The sequence below is a fragment of the Coenobita brevimanus genome, chromosome 28 (genome assembly GCF_032717465.1).
Source record: "Coenobita brevimanus isolate Jiangsu-jjx chromosome 28, ASM3271746v2, whole genome shotgun sequence".
Classification (NCBI taxonomy): domain Eukaryota; kingdom Metazoa; phylum Arthropoda; class Malacostraca; order Decapoda; family Coenobitidae; genus Coenobita; species Coenobita brevimanus.
The window spans coordinates 36,975,398-36,990,345 of record NC_136981.1 but is presented as its reverse complement, the minus strand read 5'-3'; the positions used below and the strand labels follow the sequence as shown (position 1 = coordinate 36,990,345).

At 41.0% G+C, this 14,948-nt stretch overlaps 1 protein-coding gene across 5 annotated transcripts in view; it reads left to right on the top strand.

Moving 5' to 3' along the window:
• Gel (Gelsolin) overlaps positions 1 to 14,948 on the top strand; it is a 129,638-nt gene that overhangs the window by 69,686 nt on the left and 45,004 nt on the right. For all 5 annotated transcript variants that reach the window (XM_080268636.1, XM_080268633.1, XM_080268634.1 and 2 more), the window contains exons 2-4: positions 9,710 to 9,784; positions 12,313 to 12,378; positions 13,220 to 13,332. In XM_080268636.1, the coding sequence (XP_080124762.1) occupies positions 9,710 to 9,784; positions 12,313 to 12,378; positions 13,220 to 13,332 (254 nt within the window). The remainder of the gene's footprint in view (positions 1 to 9,709; positions 9,785 to 12,312; positions 12,379 to 13,219; positions 13,333 to 14,948) is intronic.

The window sequence follows — 14,948 nt, the reverse complement described above, 5'->3', positions numbered from 1 at the left end:
ACCACCACCACCACCACCACCACCACCACCACCACCACCATCACTTCCACCACCACCACCATCACTTCCACCACCACCACCCTGCAACCCACCCTACCACCACCATCTCCACAACCACCACCAACACCACCACCACCACAATCATCCGTCTCCCTCTGTTCACTCCTTCACAATTCACTGCTTTAACACACACACACACACACACACACACAGAGTAACAGCGAGAGAGGAAGGACGCACATCACCACGCTCTTCCACTGGACACACCTAAGCGTATCTTTAAATGAGTCAGGCTCGGTGCTAGGCTAAATGAAGTGGTGATTTAATACAGTAGAGAAAGTGTAAACAAAAAAAAAGTGGAATTCAGAGGAAGTACATATAAAAATTCAGTTCTCCAAGGAATTCGCTGACGGTTGCTGTTTTTGTCTCACCAAGGCGGGTAGCGGGGAGTTGCCAGATTGTAAATATTTATCTTTCCGTAAGATGGATTACTTTGCGGGAGCGCCTCTGGTAGTTGAGAGAGGGGATGAAAGTGAGAGAAAAGAAAGTAACAAGGAGAGTGATGAATATGGAGAACTGGTTGAAATGGAAACGTATAATAAATTAGTGGAGAAAGTGAATAAACTGGAGAAGGATTTTCATGTGGAGATCGAGGCAATGAGAAAGGAACTACGCCAGCAGAAGGAAAGTAATGAAGAATTAGTAAAGGAAATCAACAGGAAAGACACAACAATAGCCGAGTTGTCAGTGGAGGTAGACTCACTGAGGAAGAAAACGAGTGAAATGGGGAGTACTGTTGTCAGCCATGAGAGGTTACTGGAGGAGTTCAAAAATGACACAGGTACAGTTAAGCAAGCCAGCACGCTGATAGAACAAAGCGGTGATATTGAAGAAAGGAAAACTCAGGCAAATGAAATGATGAGAATTTGCACAGATGCTGATAGGGTAAAGAGGAAAAAGTAGGTAGAAATCGAAGTCGAAGAAAAAAAAAAAAAACATAAAGGAGGTGAAAGAAATCATTAAAAAAAAAAAAAAACTGATTAAGGAACCATCCGAGATCAACAAATCTATAATAATCACTGGTAAAGATGAAGAAGAAATCAGAAACAGAATTTTTAAGGCGCGATTCCACCGGGGCAACACAGGCAACACGTAGCATGCGACTTGCCTGGCTTTCAACATGCATGTTGAATGCGGCATTCAACCAGGAGACATGTTGACAGCGACAAGTCAGCATTGTTGTTTCATGTAGCATGCCACATGCCAGTGTTTATGTTGAATGTCACAATACCTTTTCCACCGATTCAACAAAAACTGAGCCAGTTGTCAACACGATGTAACAGACAGACAGACAGATATGTAGATAGACAGAGCTTAACGAAAAATCATACAAGTAGATACCGTGTAACACACACACACACACACACACACACACTGCCGAATAACTTATAAAAAGATGTGAATGTACAGAAAGACGGGTGCTGAGTGCCCGCCGTGAAGAAGGCACGAATGCAAAAATTTCCTGAAGTACCGTACCTTAGCTTAACAAGAGACAGGATGGAGAGAATAATGTAACAGAAGAAAGATTTGCTAATGTTGGCACAGTATTAGGACTGGCGAAGAGAGAGAGAGGGGGGGGGTACGGAGAGAAGAGAAGTAGGGAAGAGAGGAGAAGCGACAAAAGTCGAGAGAGAGAGAGAGTGTTCTTGGCTAATTCCCGCAGTGCATCTAGTTTAGCCTGGTTATTCTTGTATTGTTCCAAGCGTATATCCCATAGAACCACAAGTTTTCTATATTCTTCTATAAATTCTACGGTTTTATTCTTGAGACCAATTCATCTTCTTGCTTTCAACATGGAATCCATCCCGCGACTGGTGGGAAGGCGGGCAGCACTAGGCAGCAGGCTAAAATCTTGTCGCATGCGTCACGTTCTACGGGCAACTTGTTGCCACCTGCTGCATGCCACACAGTCGCATGCCACATGTTGCCTTGTGTTGAACTGGTTGCAACACACTTGGCCTATGCAACAGTGTAGCATGCCACATGTTGCCCAAATGTTGCCCCGGTGGAATCGCGCCTTTAGAGACCAAAAGGGGATGGTAAATATAATGAACATATTGAAAGAAGTTTGAAAGGGCACATGTGAGAAAGATACAGAGGGATACAAAAGGCTAGGGAAATATGAGAAGCAAGTCAAGGCCTATGAAAGTAACCCTCTAAATGTAAACACTGTAGAAGAAATAAAAAAAAAAGATGATGCCAACAAACTCAAGGAATCAGAGCAATTAAAAAAAATATGGATAAAAAGATGCCAAACTCAGGAGGAATGGGGATTGCGAAAAGAGGGAAGAAGCAAAAACAAATAATGAAGAATGGTCAGAAGAGAGAGAGAAAATTTTTAACACAAAGAAAATGGCAAAAAAAGCACGGACTAAAAAAAAAAAAAAAAGAAAGAATGGGGAAGGTAGTAGATTCAAACTATGTCAAATATGTAAACAATATGACTAAGCTGATGTATTCAAATGTAGATGGAATGGTATCAGAATTATTAGAGGTAAAAGATCATATTGTAGAAAAGGAACCTCATATTATTTGCCTAACTGGAACAGAATTAACTCCAAGAACATACAGTGACTCCCAGAGCTTTGATGAATACACTTATGGAGAAGAGACAGAAATTTGAAAAGAGGAGGAGTTATGAGATTATCGAGCAAAAAAATAAATAAATAAATCCAAGTCAAAAAGCCAGTACAAGATAATACCTCACAAGCAGAATCAATTGCGTAGAGATCAACACATCTAAAGGGAAAATAGTGGTGGCAAATTTATACATGCCACCCAAGACAAACACATGGGATAAAGGTGAACATGAAGATTTAGCAGAAAGAACGGTACAGAGTTTAAGAGCCCTACTACATAGAATGGAAGGAAAATTTGAAAGAATTATAATAACAGGAAACTTCAACACATGTAAATTGGACTACTCTAGATGTAAGAAGCAGTGAAAGCCGTTTGGATCAAAAGCTCGTGGATCTTATGCAGGAGTTTTTCCTAACACAACATGTAAAGGAAATCACCAGGAAAAGAGGACCAGAAGAACCATCATTATTAGATTATATATTTACTAGGCAAAAAAGGAGTGGAGAGGTATATGAGAGAGGGGGGTGTGAATTGGGAGCAGGGCAGTGAAATGGCGGGGGACGGTGACTTAGAGGCGATTTCTTTGTGGCCACCCCGTATGGAATTAAGGCGTCTGGCAATAGATAAATATAGAGATAGAAAATGAAATTGACAGCATAATATATCTCCCTCCTTTCGTCAAAAGTGACTGTGCGGTATTAAATTGCAGTTACTGGTTAACATATGGTTAGCGATAATATAAGTTACAAAAAGAGCGTAAACTACAAAAAGGGCAGCTGTCATGGCCTAACAAAGTACTTTATAGAAATAGATTGTGAAAAGGAGCTTAGAGGACAAGATAAAAATGTTATACTGTATACAGAAAATTGTGATTTTTTTTTAATCAGGAGTCCAAAATTATATCCTTCAACACGACGAAACAGACAAGGATAAAGAAATGGTTTAATACCGAATGCAAACAAGCAAAAAAGAAAAGAAATATGCTGTGGATTGCAGACGACAATATAGTGAGAAGGGATATAACAGTTATGAACAGGTAAGAAATGACTATACAAAGACAAGGAGGAAAAACCTAAAAGCAGTTTGAGGAAGACATCTAAACAAACGTAGTTATCAACCGAAGCCGTTTTACAGATACATCCTAAGCAAAACTAAAGTCAAAGGTAAAATACAGCCCATCCTGGATGAGGGGAAAATCGGTATCAGTGACGAAGATATTTGTGAAGTACGAAACAAAAAATTCCAAACAGTTTTTACAGAAGAGAGTAGATTTGAGAGAGATGAAAAGGAACAAGCATGCCCACACATCAGCAAATACAGGCATATTGGAACAAGAGGTCCAGGACGAGTTGAGCAAATTAGACAAAGGAAAAGCAAAGGGTCCTGATGAGATTTCAGGTGGGCTATTACATGAATGTGCAGAAGAGTTAAGCAGACCAATATATTTGATATTCAAGGAATCCTTAAGTCAAGCTAAACTTCCCGATATTTAGAAGAAAGCAAATATTGTTCCCTTTTTCAAGAAAGGAAGTAGACAAAATCCACTTAACTGCTGACCAGAATCACTGACCAGAGTTGTAAGATACTACAAAAACTGAAGAAATATTTGGGTAAATCATCTGGAAAAACACAATATGGTAACAGGAAGACAGTTCGGTTTTCGAAAGGGAAAAAACGTGTGTTACTAATATATTAAGCTACTATGATAGGGTTGCAGAGACGCTACAGAAAAGAGAAGGATGGGTAGACGGTAGCTGTTTGGATTTCAGGAAAGCATTTGACGGAGTACCACACCAAAGAAACGGTACCATCAAGGAGGAATCCAAGGTAATCTGTATTGTTGGATGTAATCTGTATTGTTGGATGCAAGGTTTTCTCAGAAAAAAGGAATATTTGAGAACACTACTAAGGGGAAATAACCTATCATGGAGAGAAGTGACTAGTGGAGTCCCACAGGGCTCAGTGCTGGCACCAATTATGCTTTTAGTGTATATAAATGACAGATAGTAACATTGGAAATGGAAGCTGTCAGAATATGTTTGCTGATGATGCAAAAATACAAAGGAGAATTACTAACAACCTTGCAGAGAGCTACAAAAAGAATTAAATACGCTTCATGAATGGAGCAGTTGATGGCAAATGGAATTCAGTGTGGACAAATGCCATGTAATCAAGTTTGGTAAAAGTGAAAGAAGACCAGACTAAGGATTATAAAAGGTACAAAGCGCCGCTACAAGATGGACACCAAGCTTAAGAGATATAAGCTACGAAGAAAGACAAGAAAAATTAAAACTACCAACATTACGAGAGAGAAGGAAAGAGGAGGCATGATTATGCTATATAAAATGCATCACAGGGAAAGAGAAAATAGACATAAATGATTATATAATCTATGGGGAAGCAACAGCAAGAGGACACTGCAAAACAACTGCATATAAAGAAAGGTGGTAAAGACGTAAGGAATTTCTGTTTCCAAAATTAAGCAATTGATCAGTGGAATGCACTACCGAATGAAACAGTGTGTGCCAAAACAGTTCATAAATTAAAGGATGTGTATGATAAAAATGGTTTAAGACACGGGACAGTACGAGCTTGACTCATTCCTGTAAAGATACAATTAGGTAAGAACACACACACACACACACACACACACACACACACACACACACACACACACACACACACACACACACACACACTCTACCAAGGTAAAAAGGGGGGTGTAACGCTTCTGTGCTTATTCATGCATACTTCCGCAGTGTGTGTGTGTGTGTGTGTTCCTCAACGCCCATGTTCATCCAGTATTTTTTTTTTTTAAAGCTACCTACCCTGTATCTCTCTCTCTCTCTCTCTCTCTCTCTCTCTCTCTCTCTCTCTCTCTCTCTCTCTCTCAGTTATCAAGGCTGCTGTGTGGTTTGGCCATGTGGAGAGAATGGAAGAGAGACTGACTAGGAGAGTGTGTGAGGTGGAGGGGAAGACCGAGGATGAGATGGAGCAGGGGATGGAGTGGTGTATGAGCGAGAGAGGGTGAGAGCTGGAGATAGGGCAGCCTGATAGACATAAATTCGTATTCTCCTCGATTAAACTCCATAGCACCTTCTCCTTAGCGATTTATTTTTTGGATACGGCTAGTTAATATCCTTTTGTACGTTATTTATGCAGATTATGGCGATATTAGAATGATTACGCAATACAGAGATGGACGGTAAGGTGTAATACGTAAAATAAGTTGCTTAGGAAAAGGTGTTAGGGAGCTTCCGTAACCGATGGGAATACGGAATTTACAAACCAACTTAAGATGGATTCGCTGTCGTAACTAAGACATTTTTCTTGAAGGAGGAATTGGGGTGGTGTTCCCTAACACCTTTTCCTAAGCGATTTTTTTTTATTTTATTACACCTTACTGTCCTACTCTGTGTTATATAAATCCCTCCAATATCGCTATACTCGGCGTAAATAAAGTACAAAAGGATATTAACCAGCCATATCCAGAATAAATCGCTGAGGAGGAGGTGTTAAGGGAGCTTCCTTATCCTACGAGAAAACGGACCTGAAATTTTTGTCTTCCTTGGAAAAAAAAAAAAATTGTCTATTATTTTTTGTTTTATTTCGTCTATCTTATTTTATCTATCACATTTTACATTATCTATCTTATTTATTAATTTTGCACTTTTTTTTATCTACCTCATTTTATTTCATTTGATCTGTCTTATTTCATTTGAATTATCTTATTCTTATTTTATCTATCATGTTGTTTATTCTATGTATTTTATCTTATTTAATTTTATTTGACCTCTCTAACTTTAATTATTTTATTTTGTTTTATTTATTGCGATTGACATCATAATTATTTTATCTAATTTTATTATATCGGTATTTGTTTTATTATATCATTTATTTTTTATTTTATCTAATTTTTTATTTATTTATTTGAATTTAGGCGGGAGTTTCTGACGGCCTAAAATTTCGAAATTATTCCATTTAGAAATATACAAAGGAAAAAATTAACTTTTATTTTATTTATTATTATTTTTAAGGAAAGGACGATGAAATGTGTGTGTGTGTGTGTGTTATGTTTAATTTTTGAAGTGTGTGTGTGTGTGTGTGTAATTTATTCACCGGGTGGTCAGGATCACTTGATGGTCGTGATCGTCAGCTTTTACCCTCCCGGAAGGGAGCTGAGAGCTCATATAGTCCGATCTAAGGGCAAGGCTGTGACCTTCACACACGCACACACCCGTCCCCTTGCTCAAGGGGGACAGTAACCACCCACTTAGTCAGTGAAACTTTTCGCAACCTGAGCGAGGCGCGAACTCCCGTCTACCAGTTGGCAAGCGAGAACGTTACCACTGTACCAGCGAGCGGTGTGTGTGTGTGTGTGTGTGTGTGTGTGTGTGTGTGTGTGTGTGTACAATAGATAGCAGCCTGAGTCCTGGCAGCGTGAGAGTGAGTCCTGGCAGCCTGAGTGAGTCCTGGCAGCCTGAGTGAGTCCTGGCAGCCTGAGTGAGTCCTGGCAGCGTGAGAGTGAGTCCTGGCAGCCTGAGAGTGAGTCCTGGCGGCCTGAGTGAGTCCTGGCAGCCTGAATGTGAGTCCTGGCAGCCTGAGAGTGAGTCCTGGCAGCCTGAGAGTGAGTCCTGGCAGCCTGAGAGTGAGTCCTGGCAGCCTGAGTGAGTCCTGGCAGCCGGAGTGTGAGTCCTGGCGGCCTGAGAGTGAGTCCTGACAGGCTGAGAGTGAGTCCTGGCAGCCTGAGTGTGAGTCCTGGCGGCCTGAGAGTGAGTCCTGGCAGGCTGAGAGTGAGTCCTGGGTGAGAGTGAGTCCTGGCAGCCTGAGTGTGAGTCCTGGCAGGCTGAGAGTGAGTCCTGGCAGGCTGAGAGTGAGTCCTGGCAGGCTGAGAGTGAGTCCTGGCAGCCTGAGAGTGAGTCCTGGCAGCCTGAGAGTGAGTCCTGGGTGAGAGTGAGTCCTGGCAGCCTGAGAGTGAGTCCTGGCAGGCTGAGAGTGAGTCCTGGCAGGCTGAGAGTGAGTCCTGGCAGCCTGAGAGTGAGTCCTGGCAGCCTGAGAGTGAGTCATGGCAACCTGTGAGTGAGTCCAAGAGTGAGTAAATTTAGAGTCAGCTCGTTTGAGGAAAAGATTTAATTCCAGATAAGAGTGACCTGACTGCCACACCCAAACACCAGGCGACGGAGGCAGGGTGTGGTGAGGTAGGGTGTGGTGATGCAGGGTGTGGTGAGGCAGGGTGTGGTGTGGCAGGGTGTGCTGAGGTAAGGCGTGGTGAGGCAGGGTGTGATGAGGTAGAGTGTGGTGAGGTAGGGTGTGGTGAGGAAAGGTGTGGTGAGGCAGGGTGTGTGAGGAAGGGTGTGGTGAGGCAGGATGAGGTTAGGTAAGGCAGAGATGGTGAGGAAGAGGAAGAGGTTCTGATAGCAAAATGGAAGAGAGGACGTAATATTTAGATCTGTGCATATCATTTTTGTTTTCATATAATTTATCCCTACATGTATATAATTTAGATAGATAGATAGAAATAGATAGATAAAGATAGATAGATAAACAGATAGGTGTTAATGAGCTCAGTACACCACAAAAGCTCTAATTCATTCCTCAGTATCCCCTTTGAACAGCGACAATCGGTACTTAAAATTGCCTTAGACTTACGGTGGAATGATGGAATGGTTCTCTTGTGTTGGAGGTCTCTCTCTCTCTCTCTCTCTCTCTCTCTCTCTGATCTCGTGGTGTACATTGGTTAGCAAATCAAACTCACAACTGGAAAGACCTGAGTTCTCATTTTGAACCGGTCAGGCTGGCAAACTCAACTTAATGTTCCCCCTCTTTTCCCTGTTCACCCAGCATCATCAGTTCTTGTTCCTGTTCTTGTTGAGCAAACCCATCAACCACAGGCAAACAACTGCCTCTGTAGAACCATTCCATGTAGTCGTTGGGAAAAGTGTGAAAGTTTAATTGGTTCCTGGATGGATGCCACACTTGCATCTCTCCACCCAGCTAACAGAGGCACCATAGTAGGTTATACGGTTACCACCCAGTGTTGTTAATGGCTTCCTGGGTTATTAACTAATGTAGTCTTATTCTAGGAAAGGAAAGTGACGAACTTGCCCCACATGTGAAGTAGATGCAGTGGAAAGTAGTAGTAGTAGTAGTAGTAGTAGTAGTAGTAGAGTAGTAGCTAATAGTAGTAGTTACTGTACAGTTTCTGACTTATCTGAACATGAAGCCGGTAGACTGCAGGCTGAAGTTGGCCTCATCCTGCAGTCCCTTGTCCTCCTTTCTGAAGCATGGGGAGGGAGTTGAGGGACGTTGGTATAACTGAGCAGAAGAGCCAAGTGTTTATAATGCTGCCACCACGTGAAGGCGTCATTCTCCATCACCACTTTTGTCCCTAACTGTTGTCAGAAACTTCTAAATGCTTCTTATACGTCTAAATACTTCTCCCTTTCTCTTTGTCTCAAACCATTCTTCCCTATGAGTTTCTTTTATCATTTCCTTCTTTTCTGTCACTTTTCTCTCCAGCGTTCTCTGGCTCCTTTTCTCTCCAAACCATTTTTCTCACAGTCGATCCTCTTTCCAGTTCTCCCCTCCAAACCTTCGTCTTTTCAACCCACCTTCTCTTCAAGTTTTTTTTTTCCCTCCCTGTTAGTGTTTCTTTTTTCCTTTTTTTTCCCCTTCCTGGTTGCCCTTTCCGGTGTTACCTCCCCTCCCCTCCCCTCCCCTCCCCTCCTCTCCTCCATGCTCCCTCTCCTCCTTAGGGCCCCCTCCCCTCCTCCTTCTTCGTGCACTTTTTCCTCCTCCTCCTCCTCCTCCTCCTCGTAAATGCTAAGCTGGACTATATTCCAAACATGTGTCCCTCCCCCACTTTACCTGTCACTGCCACCTGCTCTCTCTCTCTCTCTCTCTCTGTTAACTCCATAGGGATTCAAAATGGAGAGATGACAGTTTTAGGTCTCGTTAGAGTAAAAAGAGTATTGATGTCGATATATATTTTACATCACCAATAGTTGGGAGATAAAAATGTTCCTTTTTTGTAACTAATTTTTTTTTCTTTTTTCCTTTTCACTCACAGAACTTTGAGGTGGTGCCCTACCCCAAGGAGAAATATGGCCAGTTCTACCAGGGAGACTCCTACATCGTCCTCTATGTAAGTACAGTACACACAATTTTCTTAAGTACTGTAATATTTATTTTTAAGAAAGTTCCTGTTGGCTAATACATTTATTTTTTGTTTATATTGGTTTATTTACTTTTTAAGCTTGAAAGGAGGCAGAAGGTGTTTGATTGTTGCATTAATCATTTACCCGGACAAAGTAGTAACAATAGATACAATATAATACAAAAAATTTGTTGTTCACTCGACGTATTGTTAGACCAACTTATAATACAACTCTGGTGCCCCGGGACACCACAAATCAGTTTTAAATAATTTCTACATCAGTCATGATGTCACTTTCTTTTTCTCTCAGAGACCTAGCTTTCTGGAATTACTGACATAGTCCCTTTTTCTGTATCACCTTTTTTTCTTCATGTCCGAGCCTCTGATGACAGTTGTTTTTTTTCTGTTTTCCAGATCATTTTGAATTACAGCAATGACTAAAGCTTTTTCTTATTATTATTATTTTTTTTTATGGTCATTGTTGGATCATGCAATCACCTTCATCTTTGTTCTTCTAAGTGTATTGTCATCTAGAAGATTTTGAAGTGTGCTTCCTCTCGTAACTTGTTTTGACAGCCAGTACAGTTCTGCCAGGGGCGCACCATTGGCGTCATATCTTATTCCTGGCCATCAGCTCTGGGGGATTTCATTGAAATTTTTGCCGTTGTGCTTGGTATTTCAAAGACTTTAACAACATCTGGAACAAATCTTTCATTTCCAGACTGCTCAGATACAGTTTCCATTCCTCTTTCTGTGCCGGCATCTCATTTTTCGTCTCCAGTTGTCCTTTGGCTGCAGTTGCAAGTGCCCACAGTTCTTCTGATGCTACGAGTTGTGTCATATCTCAGGGTTCTATCGTCTCACCAACTCTTTCCCATCTGTTTTTTAGGGACCCTTGATCTGTACGTCTACCCTATCCACTCTAATGCTAATAACTGTTCACTTTTCCATCTACTTCTCACAGCATCTATCACAACAGACACAACAGTAATCTGAGGGTATGGCTTTGGCACACCTATCTCCTAATGTTTCTGTTTTCATCTTGGAGCAAAAGGAACTTTGTTACAGTAATTGTAATGCACCCAAACTAAATCCCACCATCTTAGCTTAATCTTTCTCTTGACTATCCCCTTATCTTCAGCCTACACTGTTCATTCCTCCATCTCAGTACAGGTATTTTGGGTGTCTTTCTATCTGATATTCCATCAAAGAAAGATCACATTGCTTCTATTACAAAAACACCCTTGTAGAGATATTATGAACCAGCTCCATACACTCTTTAACTTAGTCACCAAATTTATCCAGGGGCCTTTTTCACCCTGGGTGTAGTAGGCCTGCACCTCTCATGTGTGGAAGGGCCAACCACATACAACACTTCTAAACAGGGTACAGTTGAAGGCTTTACATCCCGTCAACTCCGACTTCTTACTAATTCCCTTTGGGCTCAGTCTCTGCTGCAGTCTTCCATATCTCTTTCATCACTCACTACTGCAGTACTGTGGTCACTGCTCTTTTTAACTGCCTACTTGCATCACTACTGCATTACGGTGGACACACAGTACCTATCTGGCTACACAATCTTACCCTTAGTGTTTCCAGCTATGTAATGCTAGAGTTGACGGTACACACTGCCTACAACCGAGTGTAATTTAATTTCAGTGTTTCCAATCATCTCAAAATGAATGGATCTTCATTTTGGCATCCATTTTGTTTAGCTTTCTTTGAAGGGACAAGTTTGTTCAGGTTTTTTATTTTAAATAATGATATACGTTAGTGGTAAAAGTGATGTCTGTCTGTCCCCAGTTTCCACTAGCTATCCAAAATTCATAAATTGCCTGTTTGATAAGTGAAGGGATTTATGTTATTTATGAATCGGGAAAAATTGTGACTTGATGAATTGGAAAAGATTATGGAAGGTTATGTATAATGTATTTATGAGTAGAATGTGGATGGAAAATTGTTGAATACTGTAGAGGGTATTTATGATGGTTGGGAAGCAGACGTGGGTATTTAAGTGGGTAGTTCAGTATCAGTCATGTTGGCTGGAGTGATCTTGAGTTTGTCACCATGGGCAGCAGAAGTAATGACCAGATGTTTACACCCAGCCCGTCTGCAGTAAAACATTCCCTCAGTAACCCACATTCCTTGCACATATTATAGAGTAGTATAGCAGTGAGTTGAGGTTTCTTGTTCACGTAATGCCACTTACGGGAAAGGGAGGCTGGTCGCTGTTGCCTTAAATATCGAGACTGAGTACTTTAGCCCCATACCCCTGTTCTCCTGTTTATATGGGGCAGACTGGGATTGGATGTTGATGATAGTAATGAACTGTGTTTATATCTCAGGCGTTAGAGGTTCTGTCGTGTTGGATTCTCTCTCTCTCTCTCTCTCTGTTTCTGTCTGTCTGTCTGTCTGTCTGTCTCTCTCTCTCTCTCTCATCTTGTAATTTTGTGTGCATATCAGGTAGTTTATACACATCAGGTATTTAACACCACTGTTTTTCATTCCATTTACAGACAACTGATATCAATGGAACCAAGTCCTGGGACCTGCACTTTTGGCTGGGCTCAGAAACGTCTCAGGTATGGTAACAGACACAAATTGTTGCATAAGTAAATAAATAGAACAATCAGTAGTTCTAGATTTTTTTAAATTTACTTTTGCTTTATTTTTCATGAGATCAAACCAGTAGTACAGTTCAGATGTATCATTAATTGCTCAGATAAAATTGCATCCATTGTGCCACCTCTCTGTGCCTTCCTCTGCGCGACATGTTAATCTGGTAGTGCTCGTGACTGGACTGTCACACTGCCATATTGCAGAACTTCAGTCTATCAGAATTCTTTTATTCCTCAAAATTGCATCTCTTTTGAACTTGCTTCCCCAGAGTGGTTTCCCTCCAAACTTCAGCCTACAGCTGTTCAAGCTCTGCTGTTACCTACACCTGTAATCAGGTGTATGAATTATTTTTTTATTCTTTTGTTTTTCTTTCCTCTTCTTATATTGTAGTAATAATAATAATATTAATAATTTTGCAGTGTGAGTATGCAAGTATACCCACATACATTACTGAAATACTGTAGTTTGTTTCAGGATAGTTTTCTGCTTGTAATCAAATTTGTCCATTTAAATAAGTTTTTATTCCTGTGAAAAAGACACATTTTGCAGTTGCTGAACACAGACAGTTCACATATAATATTGCTACTCATAGTGAACCCTTTTCTCAGATATTATAATTGACTGAAACTGAAAATCTTGCAGGGTAGTAAAAGAAAATCCGCATCCACACTACAACCAGGGCTTTTTATCAGTTTCCTAATTAATGAGGAACACAGGAAGATGAACTTGACTGTCGATGAAGAATGTGCACGTACACTCTTCCAGTATATTTGTTGTAATAATTCCATCTCTTTACCCCCTGAGGATGAGGCTGGTGCAGCAGCTATCAAAACAGTTGAGCTTGATGACCAACTTGGGGGAGTACCAGTCCAGCACAGGGAGGTGGAGGGCCATGAGTCATCCCTCTTCCTCTCAAGGTACAGTACTTACACCACCACAGACCAACAGGATGCACTGTATTTTATTTGGATGTAGTGGTGAATGTAATGGAAATGAGTTATTTGATGGGAGCATGGGGAGTTACATAGACAGACTGACAAATGAGGAAATGATGGAGCATTGTGGTGTGGATGCAGATGTGATAGAGAGCATTAGGAGAAATACTTGTACATTGAGGTGGTTTGGCCATGTGGAGAGAATGGAGAGTGAGAGACTAACAAGGAGAGTGTATGTGAGTGAGGTGGAGGGAGGGGGAGACTGAGGATGAGATAGAGGGATGCATTGGAGATATATAGGAGGGGGGAAGATGTGAGTTGGAGGAAGAGCGGCCAAATGGAAGAGGACAGAGCAACATGGTGGCAATTTGTGACCACCCCTGAAGGCATTACAACATTTGGCACTAGATAGATAGGTAGTTTAGCTGCTTTAAACATCAGCACCAAGACAAGGCTGTTGGTGGCTGTTGTAGAGATAGTGAGTGTGACATCAAGACAGGGTGGCCAATATATGTGGTGCTGTAAAAGAGTGTCTTCTCACAATGGCACTGATATGTCTGGGCAGCAGAGTTGCATGGTTATGCTAACTTAGCTGTCACCCTATATCCTGAAAGGAGGATAATGGACTGCAGGGGAAGAGCAGCATTAGCCTGCAGTCCATTGAGTTCATGTTCAAATGAACCATGTGCCACAAAAACACCAACAGTAAAAACAACGTGAAATAGCTACTGTATTCTAAGATAATAAACAGGTAACAGGGCTGATTTTAAGGAGCACAGTGAACAAAGATTTAGACAGATAGATAGCAGTGGATGTAGATATAGACATAGGAGATATACATTACCGGTAATGTAAAAACAGGAGATGTGGAACACCAAGACGTGACTGAATATATAAGAAAGCAAGGTCTGGATGCAGAGAACACAGAAGATTAGACAATGGATATCAGTGTTGATAAATGATGTATATATGTATGGAAATGTATATAGCAAGGGTTTCATTCTTTTTTTACCTTGATAGTCAGTGGTATAGCACTGTCCTACTGGTATATGTCAAGTTCATATATAGAAATAAAAAGATGTGGATGATTTTGGCCTGTGATGTGAAGCAAAAATGGCTAAGACTTGAATGATAAGTCAGTGATTGTGTGGCCCATTTCACTTGGAATGATTTTTATATATCTCTGACATTTATGTTTTGTTTCCTATTCCAGAACTATCAATCCCATTTCTTAGTAGGCATTAGGGTTATGACACTGATATACTAACACTTGTAACAGTGGTAGGGTCTCAGATTAAATGCTGTTTAATGATTGGATGATAGATGGATGGATGGATAATTAGATTGGGCACATTAGTTACCAAGTTTGTAGTTACACATCTTTTTTTCAGTTATACCTCCCATTATTAATAGTACCAATTCACTTACTGTCTAAATATGACACTACATACTATTTTCGGTATTTAGCATTACATTTGTATTTGGTGGTCAGCATTCTCATCTGCTAGCATGTGTCCTCGGTCCAGTGTTTAAACCCATACTGTGGTGGGCATCTTAAATGGGTGCCGGTAGTGTGTCCTGTCATATGCTTGTGTATG